The sequence below is a fragment of the Spironucleus salmonicida genome, chromosome 4, assembly GCF_000497125.1.
Source record: "Spironucleus salmonicida strain ATCC 50377 chromosome 4, whole genome shotgun sequence".
Lineage (NCBI taxonomy): Eukaryota > Fornicata > Diplomonadida > Hexamitidae > Spironucleus > Spironucleus salmonicida.
The window spans coordinates 786811-808912 of record NC_090599.1 but is presented as its reverse complement, the minus strand read 5'-3'; the positions used below and the strand labels follow the sequence as shown (position 1 = coordinate 808912).

The window sequence follows — 22102 nt, the reverse complement described above, 5'->3', positions numbered from 1 at the left end:
CTAAGTAGCACCTTGCATGGCGCTATTGGCGGAATCGCTGGACATCTATTTCCTCACTCCTGGCCGCCACCGCACGTGCAGATTAGGCTGACGGGCAGACCATGGTGCCTGCGCTTAGCGCGTACCGGGCATGCTCCGTCTAGCACACCGCACCGCCCACCTCACTGCTGCAGCCTCACCGCCGCCGCCTCCATCACAAAAACCGCCAGCACCGCCAGCGAAACTGCTACCGCGACAATGCGAGTTTCGTCGAGCCCCATCGCCTCCTGACCCCGAAAATCTACCGCGCTGTGCACCACCACAGGGGGCGAGAACGACGTCCGATGGCTGCCAATGAGCGCGGGCTGGTGCCTGATAACGCTACCAGGCGCAAAAGGGGACGTGCGGTTCGTGGCCGAGCTGTTATTCTGAAGGCACGCTACGCGTTAGAACGTAAACTCGGCGACAGAGGTCTAGCAGACCAGCCTACTGGCAGGGCCTGCGCTGCGCTGCAAGCTTTACTGGGCGCGGGTAGGCGTGCTGCCGGAGTACCTAGCGCGGCATCGCGCCGAGGCACCTGGGAGGAACACAGGGCGCACCACACGACCGGGGGCGTACCTGCCCTCTTCTCGGAGGACGCTCCCGTCTTTGTCCAAACCGCGCAATAAGGTCAGCGCATCGCACACTGCTGGCCCTAGCAGCAGGCCAGGCCGAGGCTTCTGGAACTAAATCATAATGGACGCCACTCCGGGCATCGCTGCCGCCGCGCGCGAGTCGCCAGGCTGGGCGGTCATGAGAATGGGTGAGGCGTGCACGTTCACTGCGGCAAGCAGACCCGCACCTGTCCTCGTTAGGTCGCCAGCGGCCTAGAGGAAGTCCGCAGAGGCGGAGCCAAGGCCAGTTATCGCATCCAGGCACTGGCTGCTAGCGGCGGCAGACAAGGTTACCGGCGTGGACGCCTATTTCCAGCGAGAGGAGTCCGTCAGCTACCAGTCCAGAGCTGGTCCGAGCCGCAAGGTTCGGTCTCGGGCAAGCTGCGCGCGGAAGTCGCGCATCTGCTCTAGAGTCTAGGGCGGGGAGCCGGCAGGGCAGCTCGGGGGATTCTCCTTCCAGCCGGCGGTTGTGCCGACGAGGGTTGTCTGGACCGCGGCCGGCTGCTTCCCAACTGGCATGGTCTACGCTACGGTAGAACGCCGCGCCATTGCCGTAAACACCGCGCTGCCGCTGCGGAGAGAATTCCGGCGCAGCAGCAGGTCCGAGAAATGGCGAACCTCCGCCAGCAGGGATTCTACATCGGCGCCGGCCAGGTACCTGCGGGCTGCTGTTGGCACAGTCTCGGTGGATGCCGAGCAGTTAGGCGCGGGGGCGGATCGGTTGTCTAGCGGCACGGTAGGCTAGGACTGCGGCACTCCTCCACTCAGCTGCGCGCCCGCCTTGGGGCAGACCGCCGCCTCAAAGAGCAAGGCCAGCATTATTCTGCGGGCGAGAGTTGTGCCCATCAGTTATTGTGCCTGGGTGCCATATATACTGTTGTAGCCTGCGGGTAGTTTCTTGAGTATATAGGGTATGCCCATATAATTACTAAATGTGGGAGTATCCGCAGATTCTAGTCTCGAGTATTCTTGCGCTAAAGTATATATTTGAGCTTCTCTAGTTTCTTCGACTGCGGCGTGGGAATTTACGTATGTCCGGAATCGGCCCCTGCTGCACCCTGTGTTCGCTGAGGAGCGCGACTGGGCCAGATTACATGCCTCCCTGCAGAAGCCCGCCGGCCGGGAGCGCCCACCTGCCCTTAAGGGTTGCCGTTCGCTGACGTCCCCGTCTCTGCAGCGGAGGTAGGGACGTCCGCCGTGCAGAAAATAGTAAAGTATCCCTTCACCGGCCGAGCGGGCTGTAACACAGGTCAACTCTGCGCTGCCCGTCGTCTGGTATGCGCTCAGCAGGCTCGTGAACTCATCGAGGCGGCAGAAGGTCTGGGCCGCGCAGTGCAGCGTCGTGACCGGCGCCCGAGGTACCGCACGCGCACCAGGTCCTGCTGGTGCAGCTCGATCTGGACGTCCGCCGCGAAGCCGGGCTGGCCGCAGTCCCAGCTGCCGTTGGTGAGCACGGCCATCAGGGGTGCGAGAGTCGTGTCGTGGGCCGTGACGAGGTGGAGCTTGCGGCTGTCCGCGGTCAGCTTGTGGATGATGTCCGCGAACACGGGCCCCACGTTCATCTTGACGACCTTCGTGGCGTTGGTCTGGTCCGCGCTGCAGAACCACTGCTTCCAGTACATGTCGTTCGCGGCTTCGATTTTCTAGTAGGTGCTATTTGTTACTATGGCAGGCAAAGGATCCCCGCGCCCCGTTATGGCACGCAGCGCATCCCAAATGCGATTCCAGTCAAAGTTAGGAGTCTTAAGAGCAGCATTGACCTGATCAAGCTCCGCCTTCAGGGGGAACAGCGAGGCGTGCGTGACGTAGTTGGCCTCCTGGAACGCCGCCTGCCACGGGCACGGGTACGGCGGGTGGTAGCCGTCCGCGAGGCTCTCCGCGGTGTCCACGCGGAACTGGGCGGTGCCCGGGAAGAGGACCGCGAGCTGGCCCAGCAGGGACGCGCGCGTGCGGCTGGTGTTCGTGGACCGCAGCCCCACCTCCGCGGGGTCGAAGCGCGCGGAGACGAAGCCCGAGTCCACGTAGTCCCGCTTCAGCCGCCGGGCCAGCGCCTGGTGCTGCCGGAAGCCGTTGCGGACCAGCTCGCCAGGGGGGCAAGGGGCCGGCGTGGAGGTGTTGAGGATGATCCGCTGGGCGTCGTACGCGATCTGCTCCGGCAGGTCGCACTGCCACGCGGGGACGATCGCGGTGATCATGACCCCTTTCTTCCTTTTGCCGCGAACTGTCGGGTGCTGAGCTTTCGGCTGAGCTGGCTGGAGCGCCATTTACAGTCGAGCGGGAAGCGGATATAGTGCGGCTCGGGAGGCCTGGTGCTAGGGCCTTGGCGAATCCAGGCGCATTCCCTCCCATACTAGGACAAGGAAGCAGCGCTAGCTTATCAGCTTCTGAACAGGAGCAGGGCACCTCCCCACTGCAACAACGGGCTTTCCGGCCAGAAGGATGGTGAAGTATCCTCGATCGCACGCGGACATGTATGTTCGGTACTGCGTTTCGGGGTGTAGAAAAAGTAAAACACACTCACCGAGGGCCCGTCTGGGGTGCTGCCGACCAGTACCGCATCTGGGGCAATTACCAGGCCCGGCAGCAGGTTCTCCACTATGCCGTACGACGAAGCTGCAGATAGGCCGCACTCCTCTGCGGAGCTGCCCACGTGCAATGCCTTCTCCAGCGTGGGCCGCCAAAACCCCACCCACTCTGAGCGATATCATGGCAGGCGCCGCGCCGGATAACCAAGCACTCGAGCGGCCCGTGTCAACCTGTACCGCCCAGACTGTCCTGGGCCGCCGGCAGGGCTCTGTAGCTTGGGCGAGGGAGAGTGACGCGCTCACTGCAGGCAGAACGGCTCCGCGGCCAGGAGCTCGCGCTGGATGGTGGGCACGAAGCCGGCCTTCTGCTTGGCGCTCGTGGCGCGCGTCCGGGGCCGCGGGGCGAGGTCCTCCACGCGCATCTCGTCGCGGAAGGCGCCCCGGCGGAAGCCCTTGGGTCTGGGGGCCTTGCTGGTCGCTGCCGCTGCAGGCGGCGCCGGCTTCCCCTTGGCGGACTTCGCCCGCTGCCGCACCTGCTTCGGGGCCACGCGCGCCGGGGCCATGGTGCTGGTGTCAGCTGCGGAGGACGCCTGCTGGGAGCTGCTGTGCAGCACCATGTCGCTCAGGGGCGCCGCGACCGGCACCGGGGGCGCGAGGTCCGAGAGCACAATGGAGCCCTGCAGCTGCCGGTACACCCGCGCCGTGGGCTGGGGCTGCGCGGACCGCCGCACGCTGAAGGCCGCGGAGGCGCCGAGCCGGGAGCCGGAGCGCTGGAGGAGGGACTCGTTGAGCACCTTCGCGACGACGTCCATTTTGGGCGGTAGGCTATTATGCGGGTATTACCAGTCCGGGCGAATTGCACCAGCTGCCTTCACTTCACGCCGCGCCGGTTGCGGGGCCGGCTCTGCTGCACGAGGTGCGTGGGGAAGCCCCGCCGCAGCGCGGCCTCGCTGCTGATATTTTATCAGTTCTTAGCAATTTTCAACTTAAATGGAGTTGAAATAATGAAAATAATCACCTGTTTACTTTATTTATACACGAATTGGATAAGATGTATTAGAAGCTACTATTTGAATGAAAATTTATTTACTCAATTTTTAAGTTAAAATACTGCATGTAAAAATAAGATTATAATACATTTTATAGTTATATCCTAGGTAATAATTTGACAAAATAATACTATTTATTATTAAATAATATTAAACTATAATTAATTGAAAATGTCGTAATCAAGTATTTTAAGTAGTTAAGTTTTATCTGAAGAATAAGACATTATACCAGAGCCAGCCTACTCCGATGAAGCACCAGAGCCAGCCCACTCCGAGGAAGTACCAGAGCCAGCCCACTCCGATGAAGTACCAGATCCAGCCTACTCCGAGGAAGCACCAGAGCCAGCCCACTCCGAGGAAGTACCAGAGCCAGCCTACTCCGAGGAAGCACCAGAGCCAGCCCACTCCGAGGAAGTACCAGAGCCAGCTTACACATAGGAAGTACCAGAGCCAGCCCACTCCGAGGAAGTACCAGAGCCAGCCCACTCCGAGGAAGTACCAGAGCCAGCCCACTCCGAGGAAGTACCAGAGCCAGCTTACACATAGGAAGTACCAGAGCCAGCCCACTCCGAGGAAGTACCAGAGCCAGCCTACTCCGAGGAAGCACCAGAGCCAGCCCACTCCGATGAAGTACCAGATCCAGCCTACTCCGAGGAAGCACCAGAGCCAGCCCACTCCGAGGAAGTACCAGAACCAGCCTACTCCGAGGAAGCACCAGAGCCAGCCCACTCCGAGGAAGTACCAGAGCCAGCCCACTCCGATGAAGTACCAGATCCAGCCTACTCCGAGGAAGCACCAGAGCCAGCCCACTCCGAGGAAGTACCAGAGCCAGCTTACACATAGGAAGTACCAGAGCCAGCCTACTCCGATGAAGTACCAGAGCCAGCTTACACATAGGAAGTACCAGAGCCAGCCTACTCCGAGGAAGCACCAGAGCCAGCCCACTCCGAGGAAGTACCAGAGCCAGCCCACTCCGAGGAAGTACCAGAGCCAGCTTACACATAGGAAGTACCAGAGCCAGCCTACTCCGATGAAGTACCAGAGCCAGCTTACACATAGGAAGTACCAGAGCCAGCCTACTCCGATGAAGTACCAGAGCCAGCTTACACATAGGAAGTACCAGAGCCAGCCTACTCCGAGGAAGCACCAGAGCCAGCCCACTCCGAGGAAGTACCAGAGCCAGCTTACACATAGGAAGTACCAGAGCCAGCCTACTCCGATGAAGTACCAGAGCCAGCTTACACATAGGAAGTACCAGAGCCAGCCTACTCCGAGGAAGCACCAGAGCCAGCCCACTCCGAGGAAGTACCAGAGCCAGCTTACACATAGGAAGTACCAGAGCCAGCCTACTCCGATGAAGTACCAGAGCCAGCCCACTCCGATGAAGTACCAGAGCCATCCCACTCCGATGAAGTACCAGAGCCAGCCTACTCCGATGAAGTACCAGAGCCAGCTTACACATAGGAAGTACCAGAGCCAGCCTACTCCGAGGAAGCACCAGAGCCAGCCCACTCCGAGGAAGTACCAGAGCCAGCTTACACATAGGAAGCACCAGAGCCAGCCTACTCCGATGAAGTACCAGAGCCAGCCTACTCCGAGGAAGCACCAGAGCCAGCTTACACATAGGAAGTACCAGAGCCAGCCTACTCCGAGGAAGCACCAGAGCCAGCCCACTCCGAGGAAGTACCAGAGCCAGCCCACTCCGAGGAAGCACCAGAGCCAGCCCACTCCGAGGAAGTACCAGAGCCAGCCCACTCCGAGGAAGTACCAGAGCCAGCCCACTCCGAGGAAGTACCAGAGCCAGCTTACACATAGGAAGTACCAGAGCCAGCCTACTCCGAGGAAGCACCAGAGCCAGCCCACTCCGAGGAAGTACCAGAGCCAGCCCACTCCGAGGAAGCACCAGAGCCAGCCCACTCCGAGGAAGTACCAGAGCCAGCCCACTCCGAGGAAGTACCAGAGCCAGCCCACTCCGAGGAAGTACCAGAGCCAGCTTACACATAGGAAGTACCAGAGCCAGCCCACTCCGAGGAAGTACCAGAGCCAGCTTACTCCGATGAAGTACCAGAGCCAGCCTACTCCGAGGAAGTACCAGAGCCAGCCCACTCCGAGGAAGCACCAGAGCCAGCCCACTCCGAGGAAGTACCAGAGCCAGCCCACTCCGAGGAAGTACCAGAGCCAGCTTACACATAGGAAGTACCAGAGCCAGCCCACTCCGAGGAAGTACCAGAGCCAGCCCACTCCGATGAAGTACCAGAGCCAGCCCACTCCGAGGAAGTACCAGAGCCAGCCCACTCCGAGGAAGTACCAGAGCCAGCCCACTCCGAGGAAGCACCAGAGCCAGCATACCCACATATATCAACATACCACCAAATAGAACCCGTTCCGCCATTTCCACGAACTGATATAACGGACCAACTAGCGCAGAACTCGGCAGAGGAACAGCGCCTGCTGGCCATTTTGACGGTCCAAAAACGCTGTTTAGACTAAAACAGCACCGAAATCGAAGCGCTGGCGCTGAAAAAACAACAATTTCAGCTCTATATCAGAATCTGTGAGCTGGAGCCTCGGCTCCAGGAAACCGCGAAAACGCTGCAGGCGCAGAAAGACGTCCAGGGCGCTGTTTTGCTGAATCTGAAAAAGGAGGTGGAGCGGAAAAATTTGATATTCTATATATAATAATTAAATATTTAGAAAGAGCAGGTTGCCAAAAACACGGTGCAAATAACAGACAAAATTGCTGCCATCAAGGCTGAAATTCTGGCCAGCAACGCGATCCCGGTTAGCGAGTCGCTGGGGGCCTCCGTTAGCGCGTTCAGGAGCCAGCTCCTCGCGAGCCAGGGCAACAAACTCGCGGCCTTCAAGCAGCAGCTCAGCGCGGCCAACAGGGCGCTTCTCGAGCAGAAGAAGGAGCTGAATTTGGCGGAAAAGGAGCGGCAGGCGCTTGAGCAGGAGGGAGTGGAATTGCGAAATCAAATCATAAACCTCACGTTTTTGGGCGTGATTTTGGTGGTCCTGTTCGTCCTGGTGGGCGTGAGGTGAGGTGTATTCATGTTTGGCGTAAGTCGGGATTCGGGGGCGAGCAAAGCGGCAACATGTTGTCCCCGGCTGGAAGCGCTAGAAAACGGGGTCAGCCCACATTCGCCGCTTCTCGGTCTCTAAATTAACGCCCTCCCGCTCCAAAATGCCTACGGCAAAATCGCAGTACGCGCAGCAGAACCTCCAGGCCTACGCGCAGTCCATCTCCTTCTCGTTTCTGCTCAGCCAGCACCAGGGGCAGCCGCTGCGCGCCCCTGACCCCCCGCACCCCATCCTTGCGGAGACCCAGGTGCTGGAGAGCTCCCAGCGCCCGGACACCGCCTTGCAGGCCACCTTTAGGAGGGGGAAGACGGCGAAGAAGCGGATGATCGACAACGAGAACATCCTGCACCTGAACCAGAAGCCGCTGGACTACGAGCGGAAGATCCACGCGTACATGGTTTCTAGGGAGAGCCAGGAGGGTGGCTAGAACATCAGCAGCGAGGCCGCGCTGCGGCGGGGCTTCCCCACGCACCTCGTGCAGCAGAGCCGGCCCCGCAACCGGCGCGGCGTGAAGTGAAGGCAGCTGGTGCAATTCGCCCGGACTGGTAATACCCGCATAATAGCCTACCGCCCAAAATGGACGTCGTCGCGAAGGTGCTCAACGAGTCCCTCCTCCAGCGCTCCGGCTCCCGGCTCGGCGCCTCCGCGGCCTTCAGCGTGCGGCGGTCCGCGCAGCCCCAGCCCACGGCGCGGGTGTACCGGCAGCTGCAGGGCTCCATTGTGCTCTCGGACCTCGCGCCCCCGGTGCCGGTCGCGGCGCCCCTGAGCGACATGGTGCTGCACAGCAGCTCCCAGCAGGCGTCCTCCGCAGCTGACACCAGCACCATGGCCCCGGCGCGCGTGGCCCCGAAGCAGGTGCGGCAGCGGGCGAAGTCCGCCAAGGGGAAGCCGGCGCCGCCTGCAGCGGCAGCGACCAGCAAGGCCCCCAGACCCAAGGGCTTCCGCCGGGGCGCCTTCCGCGACGAGATGCGCGTGGAGGACCTCGCCCCGCGGCCCCGGACGCGCGCCACGAGCGCCAAGCAGAAGGCCGGCTTCGTGCCCACCATCCAGCGCGAGCTCCTGGCCGCGGAGCCGTTCTGCCTGCAGTGAGCGCGTCACTCTCCCTCGCCCAAGCTACAGAGCCCTGCCGGCGGCCCAGGACAGTCTGGGCGGTACAGGTTGACACGGGCCGCTCGAGTGCTTGGTTATCCGGCGCGGCGCCTGCCATGATATCGCTCAGAGTGGGTGGGGTTTTGGCGGCCCACGCTGGAGAAGGCATTGCACGTGGGCAGCTCCGCAGAGGAGTGCGGCCTATCTGCAGCTTCGTCGTACGGCATAGTGGAGAACCTGCTGCCGGGCCTGGTAATTGCCCCAGATGCGGTACTGGTCGGCAGCACCCCAGACGGGCCCTCGGTGAGTGTGTTTTACTTTTTCTACACCCCGAAACGCAGTACCGAACATACATGTCCGCGTGCGATCGAGGATACTTCACCATCCTTCTGGCCGGAAAGCCCGTTGTTGCAGTGGGGAGGTGCCCTGCTCCTGTTCAGAAGCTGATAAGCTAGCGCTGCTTCCTTGTCCTAGTATGGGAGGGAATGCGCCTGGATTCGCCAAGGCCCTAGCACCAGGCCTCCCGAGCCGCACTATATCCGCTTCCCGCTCGACTGTAAATGGCGCTCCAGCCAGCTCAGCCGAAAGCTCAGCACCCGACAGTTCGCGGCAAAAGGAAGAAAGGGGTCATGATCACCGCGATCGTCCCCGCGTGGCAGTGCGACCTGCCGGAGCAGATCGCGTACGACGCCCAGCGGATCATCCTCAACACCTCCACGCCGGCCCCTTGCCCCCCTGGCGAGCTGGTCCGCAACGGCTTCCGGCAGCACCAGGCGCTGGCCCGGCGGCTGAAGCGGGACTACGTGGACTCGGGCTTCGTCTCCGCGCGCTTCGACCCCGCGGAGGTGGGGCTGCGGTCCACGAACACCAGCCGCACGCGCGCGTCCCTGCTGGGCCAGCTCGCGGTCCTCTTCCCGGGCACCGCCCAGTTCCGCGTGGACACCGCGGAGAGCCTCGCGGACGGCTACCACCCGCCGTACCCGTGCCCGTGGCAGGCGGCGTTCCAGGAGGCCAACTACGTCACGCACGCCTCGCTGTTCCCCCTGAAGGCGGAGCTTGATCAGGTCAATGCTGCTCTTAAGACTCCTAACTTTGACTGGAATCGCATTTGGGATGCGCTGCGTGCCATAACGGGGCGCGGGGATCCTTTGCCTGCCATAGTAACAAATAGCACCTACTAGAAAATCGAAGCCGCGAACGACATGTACTGGAAGCAGTGGTTCTGCAGCGCGGACCAGACCAACGCCACGAAGGTCGTCAAGATGAACGTGGGGCCCGTGTTCGCGGACATCATCCACAAGCTGACCGCGGACAGCCGCAAGCTCCACCTCGTCACGGCCCACGACACGACTCTCGCACCCCTGATGGCCGTGCTCACCAACGGCAGCTGGGACTGCGGCCAGCCCGGCTTCGCGGCGGACGTCCAGATCGAGCTGCACCAGCAGGACCTGGTGCGCGTGCGGTACCTCGGGGCGCCGGTCACGACGCTGCACTGCGCGGCCCAGACCTTCTGCCGCCTCGATGAGTTCACGAGCCTGCTGAGCGCATACCAGACGACGGGCAGCGCAGAGTTGACCTGTGTTACAGCCCGCTCGGCCGGTGAAGGGATACTTTACTATTTTCTGCACGGCGGACGTCCCTACCTCCGCTGCAGAGACGGGGACGTCAGCGAACGGCAACCCTTAAGGGCAGGTGGGCGCTCCCGGCCGGCGGGCTTCTGCAGGGAGGCATGTAATCTGGCCCAGTCGCGCTCCTCAGCGAACACAGGGTGCAGCAGGGGCCGATTCCGGACATACGTAAATTCCCACGCCGCAGTCGAAGAAACTAGAGAAGCTCAAATATATACTTTAGCGCAAGAATACTCGAGACTAGAATCTGCGGATACTCCCACATTTAGTAATTATATGGGCATACCCTATATACTCAAGAAACTACCCGCAGGCTACAACAGTATATATGGCACCCAGGCACAATAACTGATGGGCACAACTCTCGCCCGCAGAATAATGCTGGCCTTGCTCTTTGAGGCGGCGGTCTGCCCCAAGGCGGGCGCGCAGCTGAGTGGAGGAGTGCCGCAGTCCTAGCCTACCGTGCCGCTAGACAACCGATCCGCCCCCGCGCCTAACTGCTCGGCATCCACCGAGACTGTGCCAACAGCAGCCCGCAGGTACCTGGCCGGCGCCGATGTAGAATCCCTGCTGGCGGAGGTTCGCCATTTCTCGGACCTGCTGCTGCGCCGGAATTCTCTCTGCAGCGGCAGCGCGGTGTTTACGGCAATGGCGCGGCGTTCTACCGTAGCGTAGACCATGCCAGTTGGGAAGCAGCCGGCCGCGGTCCAGACAACCCTCGTCGGCACAACCGCCGGCTGGAAGGAGAATCCCCCGAGCTGCCCTGCCGGCTCCCCGCCCTAGACTCTAGAGCAGATGCGCGACTTCCGCGCGCAGCTTGCCCGAGACCGAACCTTGCGGCTCGGACCAGCTCTGGACTGGTAGCTGACGGACTCCTCTCGCTGGAAATAGGCGTCCACGCCGGTAACCTTGTCTGCCGCCGCTAGCAGCCAGTGCCTGGATGCGATAACTGGCCTTGGCTCCGCCTCTGCGGACTTCCTCTAGGCCGCTGGCGACCTAACGAGGACAGGTGCGGGTCTGCTTGCCGCAGTGAACGTGCACGCCTCACCCATTCTCATGACCGCCCAGCCTGGCGACTCGCGCGCGGCGGCAGCGATGCCCGGAGTGGCGTCCATTATGATTTAGTTCCAGAAGCCTCGGCCTGGCCTGCTGCTAGGGCCAGCAGTGTGCGATGCGCTGACCTTATTGCGCGGTTTGGACAAAGACGGGAGCGTCCTCCGAGAAGAGGGCAGGTACGCCCCCGGTCGTGTGGTGCGCCCTGTGTTCCTCCCAGGTGCCTCGGCGCGATGCCGCGCTAGGTACTCCGGCAGCACGCCTACCCGCGCCCAGTAAAGCTTGCAGCGCAGCGCAGGCCCTGCCAGTAGGCTGATCTGCTAGACCTCTGTCGCCGAGTTTACGTTCTAACGCGTAGCGTGCCTTCAGAATAACAGCTCTGCCACGAACCGCACGTCCCCTTTTGCGCCTGGTAGCGTTATCAGGCACCAGCCCGCGCTCATTGGCAGCCATCGGACGTCGTTCTCGCCCCCTGTGGTGGTGCACAGCGCGGTAGATTTTCGGGGTCAGGAGGCGATGGGGCTCGACGAAACTCGCATTGTCGCGGTAGCAGTTTCGCTGGCGGTGCTGGCGGTTTTTGTGATGGAGGCGGCGGCGGTGAGGCTGCAGCAGTGAGGTGGGCGGTGCGGTGTGCTAGACGGAGCATGCCCGGTACGCGCTAAGCGCAGGCACCATGGTCTGCCCGTCAGCCTAATCTGCACGTGCGGTGGCGGCCAGGAGTGAGGAAATAGATGTCCAGCGATTCCGCCAATAGCGCCATGCAAGGTGCTACTTAGCATTGTATACACCCGGTCGCCCACTCTAAAATGCTGCTCGGGCTTCCTGCGCAGTTCAGCGGCCTGGCACCGCGCGAGTCGCTGCAGGTTCCCACCACGTGTGAGCTCGGCAGCGGATGCAGGTGCCTCGGGGACGAGAGCCTGCTAGCGTACTGCAAGGAGCTGCCGTCCAGAACGGCGGGCCTGAGCGAGGAAGAGCGGAGCTACATGCACAAAAAGCTCAAGAAGGGTGCGGCTAAGTGTCCAGGCAGCGACTGCGGATACAAGCAGCTGATCGGTGCGCAGTTCGGGCCACACTCATTTTAGGAAGCCCCCAGGACGTGCGACATGGCGAGAATTTTGATTAACGCGTCGTTTGGGAGTAATATCTGCCTGCTGCTGCTTAAGATGGTGGCGCTTGCTCTGTCGCGCTCAATGTCTGTGATGGCCTCGATGGTGGACTCCGCCCTGGACATCCTATCGGGCCTAGTGCTGTTCATCGCTCTGAAAATGGCCCGAAAGGGGATATAGCGGGGAGCCTACCAACAGTTCGTCCACTCGAACCGCCATACTAAAATTTTGTACTCGACCCGCTACGAGAGCCTGGGCGTGCTGGCATTCTCCTGCATCATGTCCGTCCTGGCGCTGCTCTTGTTTCAGGAGTCAATTAAAGTTATTCTGGACGTATGGAACAACCGTGCTCCGGCAATTGACTTTTCTGCCGCACCAATTGCCATAATGCTTTTCACAATTTTACTCAAACTAGCTCTATTTCTGTTCTGCCTGCTCACGGCACGAAAGTCTACGTCTCCAAACGATGCTCTCTGCGCGTACAGGGACGATCATCGCAACGACGTGCTCACCAACTCGATATCGCTGTTCGGTGTATGGCTCACCCAGCTCGGGGGGAATTGGCGGTATTGCGACCCAGCCGTGAGTGCCGGCCTCTGCCTATTTATTTTCGGGAACTGGACGAAGAATGGGGTTGAAATGATGAAAAGCTTGGCGGGGTAGACGCTCCTGCCCGAGGACTGCACATGCTATGTGCAAAGGGTGCTGTCAACGTGTATCTCCAGTACCTTAATCGGGAGCATCAAGCGCGTACTAGTGTACGCCCAAGGGGGGCTGAGGACAGTGGAGTTCATCGTCGGAGTGGATGACAATATGACGGTTGACGTCGCGCACCAAATCTGCTAGGAGATCTAGGACGAGGTAGAAGCAATGGCCGATGTGGAGCGATGCTTCTGCCATATTGAAGGGATGGGCTAAGATGATGGACAGCTGCATGGCGACGATATTCAGCAGCAGGTATGATCGGTTTACGCGGTTTATTTATAGTCAGATGCGCAGGTGCCGTTCGCGGAACGCTGCGCCCTCGTCTGGGTGCATTCGCCCGTGAGGCAAGCCCGAAGCGCATGGCTACACCCTGCGATTTAGCTGCAGCAGCCGTCGCGCAGCCAAAATGAAGGCGAATACCAACTCACTTCGGGGCCAAGAGGCGGTCTATGTCGGCACGGTACCTCGCCATCACGTCCTGCTCAAGGGCGTTCATCCTGAGGATATAATCCTCATACGAGCCCTATGTGATGCCAGAGGCCGGGGCAACCGGTATCTCCGCCGGGCAGCCGGGGGCGGCAACGCCTCTAAGGAACTCCGGGATAGAGGGCGGCATTTCGGGCCTCCTGCGGGATCGTTCCCCGGGGTCTGGTCACGTGGCTGCATAGCTCAGTCGGTTAGAGCATTAGTCTCATAAGCTAGGGGTCGTGAGTTCAATCCTCACTGCAGCTACTTTTTGGCATTCGTGGGCGAGAGACCTCACTTGGACTGCCTGGAGACGAACCAGTCGTAGGTGTCACACATGTAGCGCTCCCTGTTGTCCGCCATCGACCCGTAGTGGTTGCTGAACGTTTTCATGTAGTACTGGGCCGCCGCCGTGTTGGACATGTTGGTATCGTTGTCCAGATCGTGCAGTGCGTTCTTGCCCCGCTTGTTCTTCATGTCATTGAACTGGTCGGCCACTCTGGCCATGAACCTGTCGTTCAGGCACAGCTCGCCGCTCTGCCGGATCCACTCGTAGATTAAGCAGGCCACCTGCGGGGAGTTGGCGGTGTAGCCTTCCTGCTCCAGGACCGACTGGAACGCGCGGAAATATGCCAGGTCCTTCACCAGACGGCGGGCGATGTAGGATCTCGGCATCCTGGGGTTCTGCCTCATTCGGGGAAGGGTGAGGCCGCGGGCGGTGTCGTAGAATACGTACCATATAGCGGGCACGGGAGACGGCCCCTTCGCGCGGACCGCAGGGGAGCGGCAGGTGCCGACCTCGGCTGCGCAGTACTTCCCGGCTCGGCTCCTGCAAGGCTGCCCCAGCGCGTAGGCCCAGCGGGCTTCGCGGGGCCTCCTGTCCGCATACCCTGCCCTCTACTTCCGCCAGAGGGGTCCAATGGCCGGGCCGGGCCCAGCTACCCCACTGCCCGCCATCTGAGACCGCCAGCAATCGCCTCCCTTTAGGGTCCTGTCCCCTTCCAGCGCAAAATTGAATTGAAATTCAAAGTGCGTCCTGTGAATTCAAATTCAATTCGCGCCACCACACCACCTCATGGTGCACTTCCTCAAGACGCTGAACCTGGCGAAGCTCACCAAGGGCCGGCCCTTCAAGACTCGCTGCCCCACGGCCATCCACATCATCCGGACTATCTGCGCCGATACCGCCAAGGTGGGCATCCGGGACGTGGTGCTTTCGGAGGACGTCAACCGCTACGTCTGGGCGCACGGCATCCGGACCCCAGTGCGGCGCATCCGCATCGACATCAACGTACAGGAGGACGCCAGCGGCAAGATTGCGGTAGTATCCCTCGTGGACTGGCCACAGACCGGATACCACGGGCTCACCGACGAGCATGCCGAGTGATAGTTACGGCATATTTGATATCTTTCACTCCAAGCAAAATGAACCCAGCGGAGGTCCTGTCGCATCTCAAGCACCTGGAAGGCCTATACGGCGCAACGCTCGGGGAGCCGAAGTATGAGGCAGTGCACCACGTGGCGCAGCAGCAGGAGCAGATATCCTCGCTTAGCGCATCTCTCGCCAGGTCGCAGCAGGACAGGCGGCAGCTGGAGACCTCCCTGATAATTGCTGACCAGGGGCTGCAGGTGGAATTGGATATTCTGAGGCAGCGCGTATCCGAGCTAGAAGCGGAGAACGCCCAACTGAGGCAGGGCGCAGAGCCCCTCGAAAGTGAATGATAGCCTCACTGCGGTGCAACCAGCACCCACTTTGCGTCCACGAACGTGTCAGACCGCTCTCCCTTAAACTTTACCCGCAGCAAGCTGGATGGCTGCGACGGCTCGAAGCGCGCCAGCGTAGTGGCCTCGTACAGTGGGTAGCAGAACACCTTGGCCGAGCTGTCATACCAGGGTGCGTACACCACCGTCCCCTGGCCTATCTGCTCCGACGGGCGGTGGAACGCGTAGGCCTCCTCCGGCCTGACAGTGATGAGCTGGAACTTCGAGTGCTTGTCCTGGTACTGCAGGGTGATGCCCGTGGCGTCGAAGTCAGTAACGGTCGCCGGGATGTAGCCTAGCTTCTTGGAGGTGGGGTCGCGGATGGCCATGAGCTGGGACCTCTGGACCTAAGCCATTCTGCTCTGCCTCCAGGGCGGAATATAATATACCACAAAATAAGTTTCCCTCGAGCGGCCCTGAAGCTCGGCACCAAGGGCGCCACGTCGGCCAGCCCGTGTGCTATCCAAAATACCCTCACTCCTGATGTTAAAACTCGCATATCTGCTGTCTGTACTCCTCGACCTTCTGCCCGGTGCTGTTGAATTTGCAAAAGGCGCCGTACCACCTCATTTTCTTCATCTCGCTGCACATCATCTCACTGTAGTACCAGTACAGCTCCTGCTTTATCATCTTCGCCTGCGCGTCGCTGATCTAAAACTCGAGCATCTCCTTCAAGCAGTCGGCGAAGCGGTTGAACTCGAACTTCTGGCTATCGCACTCCGCGATGAAGTCGATGAAGGAGTCGATGAGGGACGGGAAGGAGGTAGCGTTTTGCAGATGGGCCGCGCGGATGAGGTGGATCCTGGTGATGAACAGGTAGTTCAGGTTGTCTGGGAAGTAGTGCAAGATCAGAGACAGGGCCGCGCTTAGGGCCGCGTAGGAGCGGTTCACGTAGGAAATGGGCTGCGGGATGTCTTTGAAGGCCACGGGGTCAGCCTGGCTGTTTTTGACCAGGTAGTTGTAGTCCGCTATCTGGGTCTGATAGTTGTTAAATTCGACTTGGTAGGTGAAGGAGTACTCAATTAGGGAGATTCCGTAGTAAAGCAGATAGTCTAAATGGTCAGACGGGGTAAGTTTTGATGTATTTTCTAAGACTGGCGTAACGATATCTATAATTTCTATGTATTTTTAATGTTCAAAAAGAGATTTAAGCTTGTTCATTAAAGTAGTGGAAAGAAGCGGAAATTCAAACTTATTATTGATTATCATATAATATTAGTATAATTTTAATACCACCACTCTCTCCAAAAATCTACTAAACTACTATTATTATACCATATAGCATCTCTTTTTCAATTTTAAATCAAAATGAAATAAGTTAGTTTTCAGCAGTTCCTGCTGCAGCCCCTGAATAGCCAGCCGGTCCCGATCATTAACCAGACCGCAATACTAACGCAAGATTGCCACAACTACCCAGTTCAGTTTACAGGCGTGATCCCGACGCTCGCGGCGTTCAACCAGCACCTGCACGGCGTCTTCGCATCCACCGAGGAACCTGACCACGTCCTGTCCATCTTCCTAACGAGCTCCTCGAACTCGCCGTTCTTCATCACGTTTTCGCAGTTTTTCACGAAGTTCTTCCTGTACGACGTGCGACTGGGCTACGTCTCCGACGCGCAAATCTCGCAGTTCCCGGCCAACCAGCACAGGCTCTTCGCGCGCCTGAAGCCGAAAACGAAAAAACTCGTACGGCACAGCGTAGTGCTCCTCAGCGACCCCAGAGACGTCTGCGGCCTCGGAATCGACCTAAAGAACGTATTTCAGGCCGCTGAGCCGAGCAGTTTTTTCAGTCAGATAAATCATATTAATTGCTATTTTGAATATAATAATAATAATATTCCACTCCTAATTCGATCCGCGGAGCGATTTTTTTCGCTCCAAAATTTTGTTTTTTTCGCTCCAAAAAAAGAATTTTTGGCCAAAAAAGTCGAAATTTTTCGCTCAGAAATTGGCCTCCGGAGGCCGTTTTTGGCCGTTTTGGGCCGTGCGCGGCAGCTGCGAATTCTAGCGATTTACGTCAATTCGGTGCGCGTTTTGGCGCTCAAAATCGCGCCTTTTGGGGCGCTTTGGGGCCCGGAATTCGCGGCCTCCGCGCCAGTCCAAAACTGCAGAAAACGGCTCCTTTCGGCGGCCCTGAAGATGCAAATTTTACCAAATTTGAGCAAAAATGAGTTAAAAAATTCCAATTCTAAATACGATTTCCACTCCTAAAATTACAAGTCGTTTTTGGTCAAATATTATGCTGTTTCTGGCAAGTTGGCACCTCAAATTTTGCGTTCGTTGCTGCCGCTTTACGAAGTAAAAAGTTCCCCTCCTTTTCCTGTATATTTAAATGTATATCATTTGATTAAAAGCAAAATTCCTTCCATTTTAGGAGTGGGGATTTTTCACTCAGGGCTTCAAGTATGCGATCTGGAAATCGCTTTTGGGGGGCATAATTACCCTAACGAGACAGGGGTTTACGTGTAGAAGCCGCGGCGTGAATTTAACGGTGTAAAATTCTACAAAAACTTGTTCCTTGGACATACTGTTTTTAATATATAATAATTATATGCAATTTTCGCTCGAAAAACGCAATAGTGGAAGGGAGATGAGTACCAGCTTTTGCAGTACAATTGCCACGATTTTACGAACCAGCTGAGCTTGGAACTTTGCGGAGTGCAGATTCCTGAGTTCGTAAATCGTGCGGCAAAAATTGGTGGATTTTTCGTTAAAGGAAAGGAAAATTAGGAAGGGAACCGGGAGTGGGGTGATATAGTGGGCTGGAAGGATGTGAAGTGAAAAAAAATTAGTGGAGTGACTATTTTAGATATTGTATATAGTAATATAATAATGTCTATTTTTGAAGGGGCTGAAATCGAACGGTTAAAGCAGATCCTGAACTTGTGATTTGGGGTGAAGAAAAAGTAGTATTTAGTCATTCAATTTTGAGGCTAATGCAGATTTGGGTACTGCAGCAAAATTTTACAAATTTATATATGTTATTTATATAGTGATATATTACAATAATGGAAGTGATTTTTAAATACAACACAAAAGATTTCCTAATGATAATAATATGTTAATCTATGGACTTTTACTAACTGTAAGTTATTATGAAATACTATGGCCCAGAAGAAAAGGCTTAACTAGAACGATTTCATAAAGTTATGCGATTTCTAATTTTTCAAAATGAAGATTTAAACCGCCCAACAAAATGTCAGCATTGAGCAGGCATCTACCGCTGAAGAGCACATAGTAGTCGTCAATAAATTTTAATCTAAAAAGAAATGCGTCATAATAACCGCGATCTCCGCCGTTGCCGTCGTCTGTGTGGTCGTCGCGATCGTCCTGGGCGTGGTGCTGACGCGGCCGGCGAAGTCCACCCTGAAGAAGGCGATCGTGATAGCCAGACATGGCGCGCGCACGTCCTTCTACGCTATCCCTACCGATATCGTCCCCGCGTGGCAGTGCGACCTGCCGGAGCAGATCGCGTACGACGCCCAGCGGATCATCCTCAACACCTCCACGCCGGCCCCTTGCCCCCCTGGCGAGCTGGTCCGCAACGGCTTCCGGCAGCACCAGGCGCTGGCCCGGCGGCTGAAGCGGGACTACGTGGACTCGGGCTTCGTCTCCGCGCGCTTCGACCCCGCGGAGGTGGGGCTGCGGTCCACGAACACCAGCCGCACGCGCGCGTCCCTGCTGGGCCAGCTCGCGGTCCTCTTCCCGGGCACCGCCCAGTTCCGCGTGGACACCGCGGAGAGCCTCGCGGACGGCTACCACCCGCCGTACCCGTGCCCGTGGCAGGCGGCGTTCCAGGAGGCCAACTACGTCACGCACGCCTCGCTGTTCCCCCTGAAGGCGGAGCTTGATCAGGTCAATGCTGCTCTTAAGACTCCTAACTTTGACTGGAATCGCATTTGGGATGCGCTGCGTGCCATAACGGGGCGCGGGGATCCTTTGCCTGCCATAGTAACAAATAGCACCTACTAGAAAATCGAAGCCGCGAACGACATGTACTGGAAGCAGTGGTTCTGCAGCGCGGACCAGACCAACGCCACGAAGGTCGTCAAGATGAACGTGGGGCCCGTGTTCGCGGACATCATCCACAAGCTGACCGCGGACAGCCGCAAGCTCCACCTCGTCACGGCCCACGACACGACTCTCGCACCCCTGATGACCGTGCTCACCAACGGCAGCTGGGACTGCGGCCAGCCCGGCTTCGCGGCGGACGTCCAGATCGAGCTGCACCAGCAGGACCTGGTGCGCGTGCGGTACCTCGGGGCGCCGGTCACGACGCTGCACTGCGCGGCCCAGACCTTCTGCCGCCTCGATGAGTTCACGAGCCTGCTGAGCGCATACCAGACGACAGGTTAAGATAGGGTTAATTTGTGCAATATGTAATATGTCTGATATTTTTTTATTAATCAAAAATCTTTATGCCTACAAATGAGGTTAACACGTTAATATTTTGAATACGAAACATTTTATTGAATAAAATATACATATTCATTGTAAAACGAGTATGATCAAATAGTTTATGTTTTAAATTCATGCAATTACGTCATAACTAAATTAAAAAACTTGATACTGAAATTAATTTTATAATTGCATATTTATGTTTATTTTACTTTTACTGAAGTAATTAGTTTAAAAAAATTATTAACTCTAAAATTCATTTTAATAGTTTAGATAACTTTATTAAGTGTGTTAGTTAGTTCTAAAGTTTATTACTATCAGAGGTGAAATAACCATTAATCGTAATATATTATGATTCGGTTATATTAGATATTCTCTCAGCTAAAAAATTATGAATAAATTTAATTAGAATTAAAATAAAATATTAGTCTTATTACAGTTGAATCTAGTTTAATTATCATTTAATTAATTTGCTTAAAAAAATGATCAGAAGATTCGTATACATTAAGTATACTAATTTAGTCATTAATACTAGTATAATAATAAGCTAAGGCTATATAAGTACTACTTTAAAACTAGCTGATAAGATAAGCAATGAATTTGACGTATTATATATTCATGTATCTAAAATATAATAATAATATTATTATAATATTATTATAAATAGTCATTTGATTTGTTATAATATAATATTAAATAAATTAAATATACTATAAAAACTAGTTCATTAATATAGTATTAATTTTATATTCTAATTCATGGTATCACGTATAGAAATATTATATTCATTCTTATTATCATATTATATTAGTAATCAAAAAGTGTCTTTATAATGTCGATAATCAACACACTTAGTTACACCTACTAGTTCACCAATCCGGAGTACGAAGAAATCATTATCCGTCTATTGTAGTTTAATTTTCTGTTCGCAGGAGGCACCATTCTGCTTCTCATAGTTGCATCTATTTATAGCTGTTGTTGTTGCTGTTTTGCATGCTGCTGTAGAAAGAGCGTTGTATAGTCAAAGAACAAACCTAATAATGCTAATTAAGCATAATATGTAATGGTATCTCCTTTATAAGAGGTACCAGCAACAGCAAACAACGGCGAAGGCCTCCTCAGCTCACATTGACATAGACGTTGAGTGATATTTTTAAAAGTGAGAATTAGAGGTGATACTTACATCTCTTGGTACGATTAATAATATTACAAAATATGATGTGAACTCAAGTTTTCAAAGTAAACATATTTCTTGTTGTTATTGTTTTTATTTCATAACATAACCATAATTCAATTTGATGCCGCATAATGGCGCTTAATATAATGAGTATAAGTATTGGCGTGTGTGTCAATTTTTGTAATCTAGGGAATGATGCTAGATTAAAATGGCAGCAAATTATGTACATAGTTTTACTAAAATTGATCTTATATGTGTACTTAATATAATAGGATAAATGATGCAAATAATAAATAGTTACTCAACTGTTGTAGAAAATATAATTCGAAAATCATAGTGACATGAATGAGGTCTCGTGTAACTTTACTATAATAGTTATTTGCATTCACCATTGTAATATTCATTATAGTTATACTCATAATATCATTATTTCGCCAGAATACGATGTTTGACAAACAAATTACATAGTTATAGATAAAATATAAATATGCATCTTATGATTGGGTTTAAATCAAACAATATTATTTCTATATTTTTTAACTATGATATTTAGTATATAATATTAATCTGTCAATACTAGCGATTTATTATTTTTTAAATTATTTAATAAAAAACCGTTTTTCTACAGTTATTTTTATAACCAGGGTAAGTATAATATAAATATATTAATTTAAAAGTATACTTGATAAGTATAATAAATTGAAAAGTGCTATAAGAAAAGTTAATTTTACATTATATATAATAGTTATTTTTCTTGGAAAACCGTATAGTAATTCTAAATGACTAATATAACTAGTAATAAACACATTCATCGTTCAATTTATCTACTTAAGTGATTTTAACTGCTAAATATTGTAATGTGGCAGTCAGGTTGTTAAATAACTTACTCAAGTTTAAACATAATTAAAGGTATTTGCATTTAGGATTCCAACAATAACTCTACATATACCTCATTTGTCGAAACCTTAGTTGTAGAAAATGGCACATGCATGGACGTACAATCAAGAGGACATACTAGTGCACTGCGTTGCGTAACATGGAACCCAGTGGAGTTATATATGCAACACCTGGTTCTAAGCCAGAACACCAGCGTCCTTGCGCAACAAGTACACGAAAATAAGTAGAACAAATGCAAAGGCAGCAACTGCACAAAACGCCATCATAGACGCAATATAACGCATTCTGTAGAGTGTGGGATGCCAATGACTGATGAAAACACTTATAATTTACCGATTTACTTGCTCTATAGCACGCACCCTTACGCTGCACGGCGCCTGAATGGTGCTAGTAAACACCCCGCTTACAATCAAGCATAGAAAGCAATTTAGTGGAACACCTTTCGACATTTTAGTTTCAAGTTTCTGACTATTAATATTATTATATAATAATTATTACTATTATTGTAAATATAATAATAATTATTATTATTATAT

General features: G+C 54.7%; 11 protein-coding genes, 1 non-coding gene and 2 pseudogenes across 12 annotated transcripts; 10 read left to right on the top strand and 4 right to left on the bottom strand. All coding sequences in view use genetic code 6, as the record gives it.

Annotated features, from left to right (window-relative positions):
• Positions 1–161: 161 nt before the first annotated feature.
• On the bottom strand, positions 162–4115 carry SS50377_23988 (Hypothetical protein; annotated as a pseudogene).
• A 3602-nt stretch (positions 4116–7717) lies between these two features.
• Positions 7718–11672, top strand: SS50377_23987 (Hypothetical protein; annotated as a pseudogene).
• Positions 11673–11863: 191 nt separating this feature from the next.
• On the top strand, positions 11864–13126 carry SS50377_23986 (Cation efflux family protein; the record flags this gene model as incomplete). Its single annotated transcript, XM_067907849.1, has 1 exon — positions 11864–13126. One exon carries the CDS (start codon positions 11864–11866, stop codon positions 13124–13126), a length of 1263 nt encoding a protein of 420 aa, XP_067764823.1.
• Positions 13127–13292: 166 nt separating this feature from the next.
• Positions 13293–13484, bottom strand: SS50377_23985 (uncharacterized protein; the record flags this gene model as incomplete). Its single annotated transcript, XM_067907848.1, has 1 exon — positions 13293–13484. The coding sequence occupies one exon, from the start codon at positions 13482–13484 to the stop codon at positions 13293–13295; it is 192 nt and encodes a 63-aa protein (XP_067764822.1).
• A 42-nt stretch (positions 13485–13526) lies between these two features.
• On the top strand, positions 13527–13600 carry SS50377_t20067. The gene has a single exon. It is a non-coding gene; the product is annotated as a tRNA-Met (tRNA).
• A 27-nt stretch (positions 13601–13627) lies between these two features.
• Positions 13628–14290, bottom strand: SS50377_23984 (uncharacterized protein; the record flags this gene model as incomplete). Its single annotated transcript, XM_067907847.1, has 1 exon — positions 13628–14290. The coding sequence occupies one exon, from the start codon at positions 14288–14290 to the stop codon at positions 13628–13630; it is 663 nt and encodes a 220-aa protein (XP_067764821.1).
• Positions 14291–14408: 118 nt separating this feature from the next.
• SS50377_23983 (Ribosomal protein L31B) lies at positions 14409–14720 on the top strand (the record flags this gene model as incomplete). The annotated part of the gene is made up of 1 exon (XM_067907846.1): positions 14409–14720. One exon carries the CDS (start codon positions 14409–14411, stop codon positions 14718–14720), a length of 312 nt encoding a protein of 103 aa, XP_067764820.1.
• Positions 14721–14758: 38 nt separating this feature from the next.
• SS50377_23982 (uncharacterized protein) lies at positions 14759–15055 on the top strand (the record flags this gene model as incomplete). The annotated part of the gene is made up of 1 exon (XM_067907845.1): positions 14759–15055. One exon carries the CDS (start codon positions 14759–14761, stop codon positions 15053–15055), a length of 297 nt encoding a protein of 98 aa, XP_067764819.1.
• Positions 15056–15060: 5 nt separating this feature from the next.
• Positions 15061–15423, bottom strand: SS50377_23981 (uncharacterized protein; the record flags this gene model as incomplete). The annotated part of the gene is made up of 1 exon (XM_067907844.1): positions 15061–15423. The coding sequence occupies one exon, from the start codon at positions 15421–15423 to the stop codon at positions 15061–15063; it is 363 nt and encodes a 120-aa protein (XP_067764818.1).
• Positions 15424–15577: 154 nt separating this feature from the next.
• SS50377_23980 (uncharacterized protein) lies at positions 15578–16174 on the top strand (the record flags this gene model as incomplete). The annotated part of the gene is made up of 1 exon (XM_067907843.1): positions 15578–16174. The coding sequence occupies one exon, from the start codon at positions 15578–15580 to the stop codon at positions 16172–16174; it is 597 nt and encodes a 198-aa protein (XP_067764817.1).
• A 228-nt stretch (positions 16175–16402) lies between these two features.
• On the top strand, positions 16403–17875 carry SS50377_23979 (PPPDE putative peptidase domain-containing protein; the record flags this gene model as incomplete). The annotated part of the gene is made up of 1 exon (XM_067907842.1): positions 16403–17875. One exon carries the CDS (start codon positions 16403–16405, stop codon positions 17873–17875), a length of 1473 nt encoding a protein of 490 aa, XP_067764816.1.
• Positions 17876–18265: 390 nt separating this feature from the next.
• Positions 18266–19486, top strand: SS50377_23978 (Acid phosphatase; the record flags this gene model as incomplete). The annotated part of the gene is made up of 1 exon (XM_067907841.1): positions 18266–19486. One exon carries the CDS (start codon positions 18266–18268, stop codon positions 19484–19486), a length of 1221 nt encoding a protein of 406 aa, XP_067764815.1.
• An 838-nt stretch (positions 19487–20324) lies between these two features.
• Positions 20325–20624, top strand: SS50377_23977 (Cysteine-rich membrane protein 2; the record flags this gene model as incomplete). Its single annotated transcript, XM_067907840.1, has 1 exon — positions 20325–20624. One exon carries the CDS (start codon positions 20325–20327, stop codon positions 20622–20624), a length of 300 nt encoding a protein of 99 aa, XP_067764814.1.
• Positions 20625–21654: 1030 nt separating this feature from the next.
• Positions 21655–21879, top strand: SS50377_23976 (uncharacterized protein; the record flags this gene model as incomplete). The annotated part of the gene is made up of 1 exon (XM_067907839.1): positions 21655–21879. One exon carries the CDS (start codon positions 21655–21657, stop codon positions 21877–21879), a length of 225 nt encoding a protein of 74 aa, XP_067764813.1.
• Positions 21880–22102: the final 223 nt, after the last annotated feature.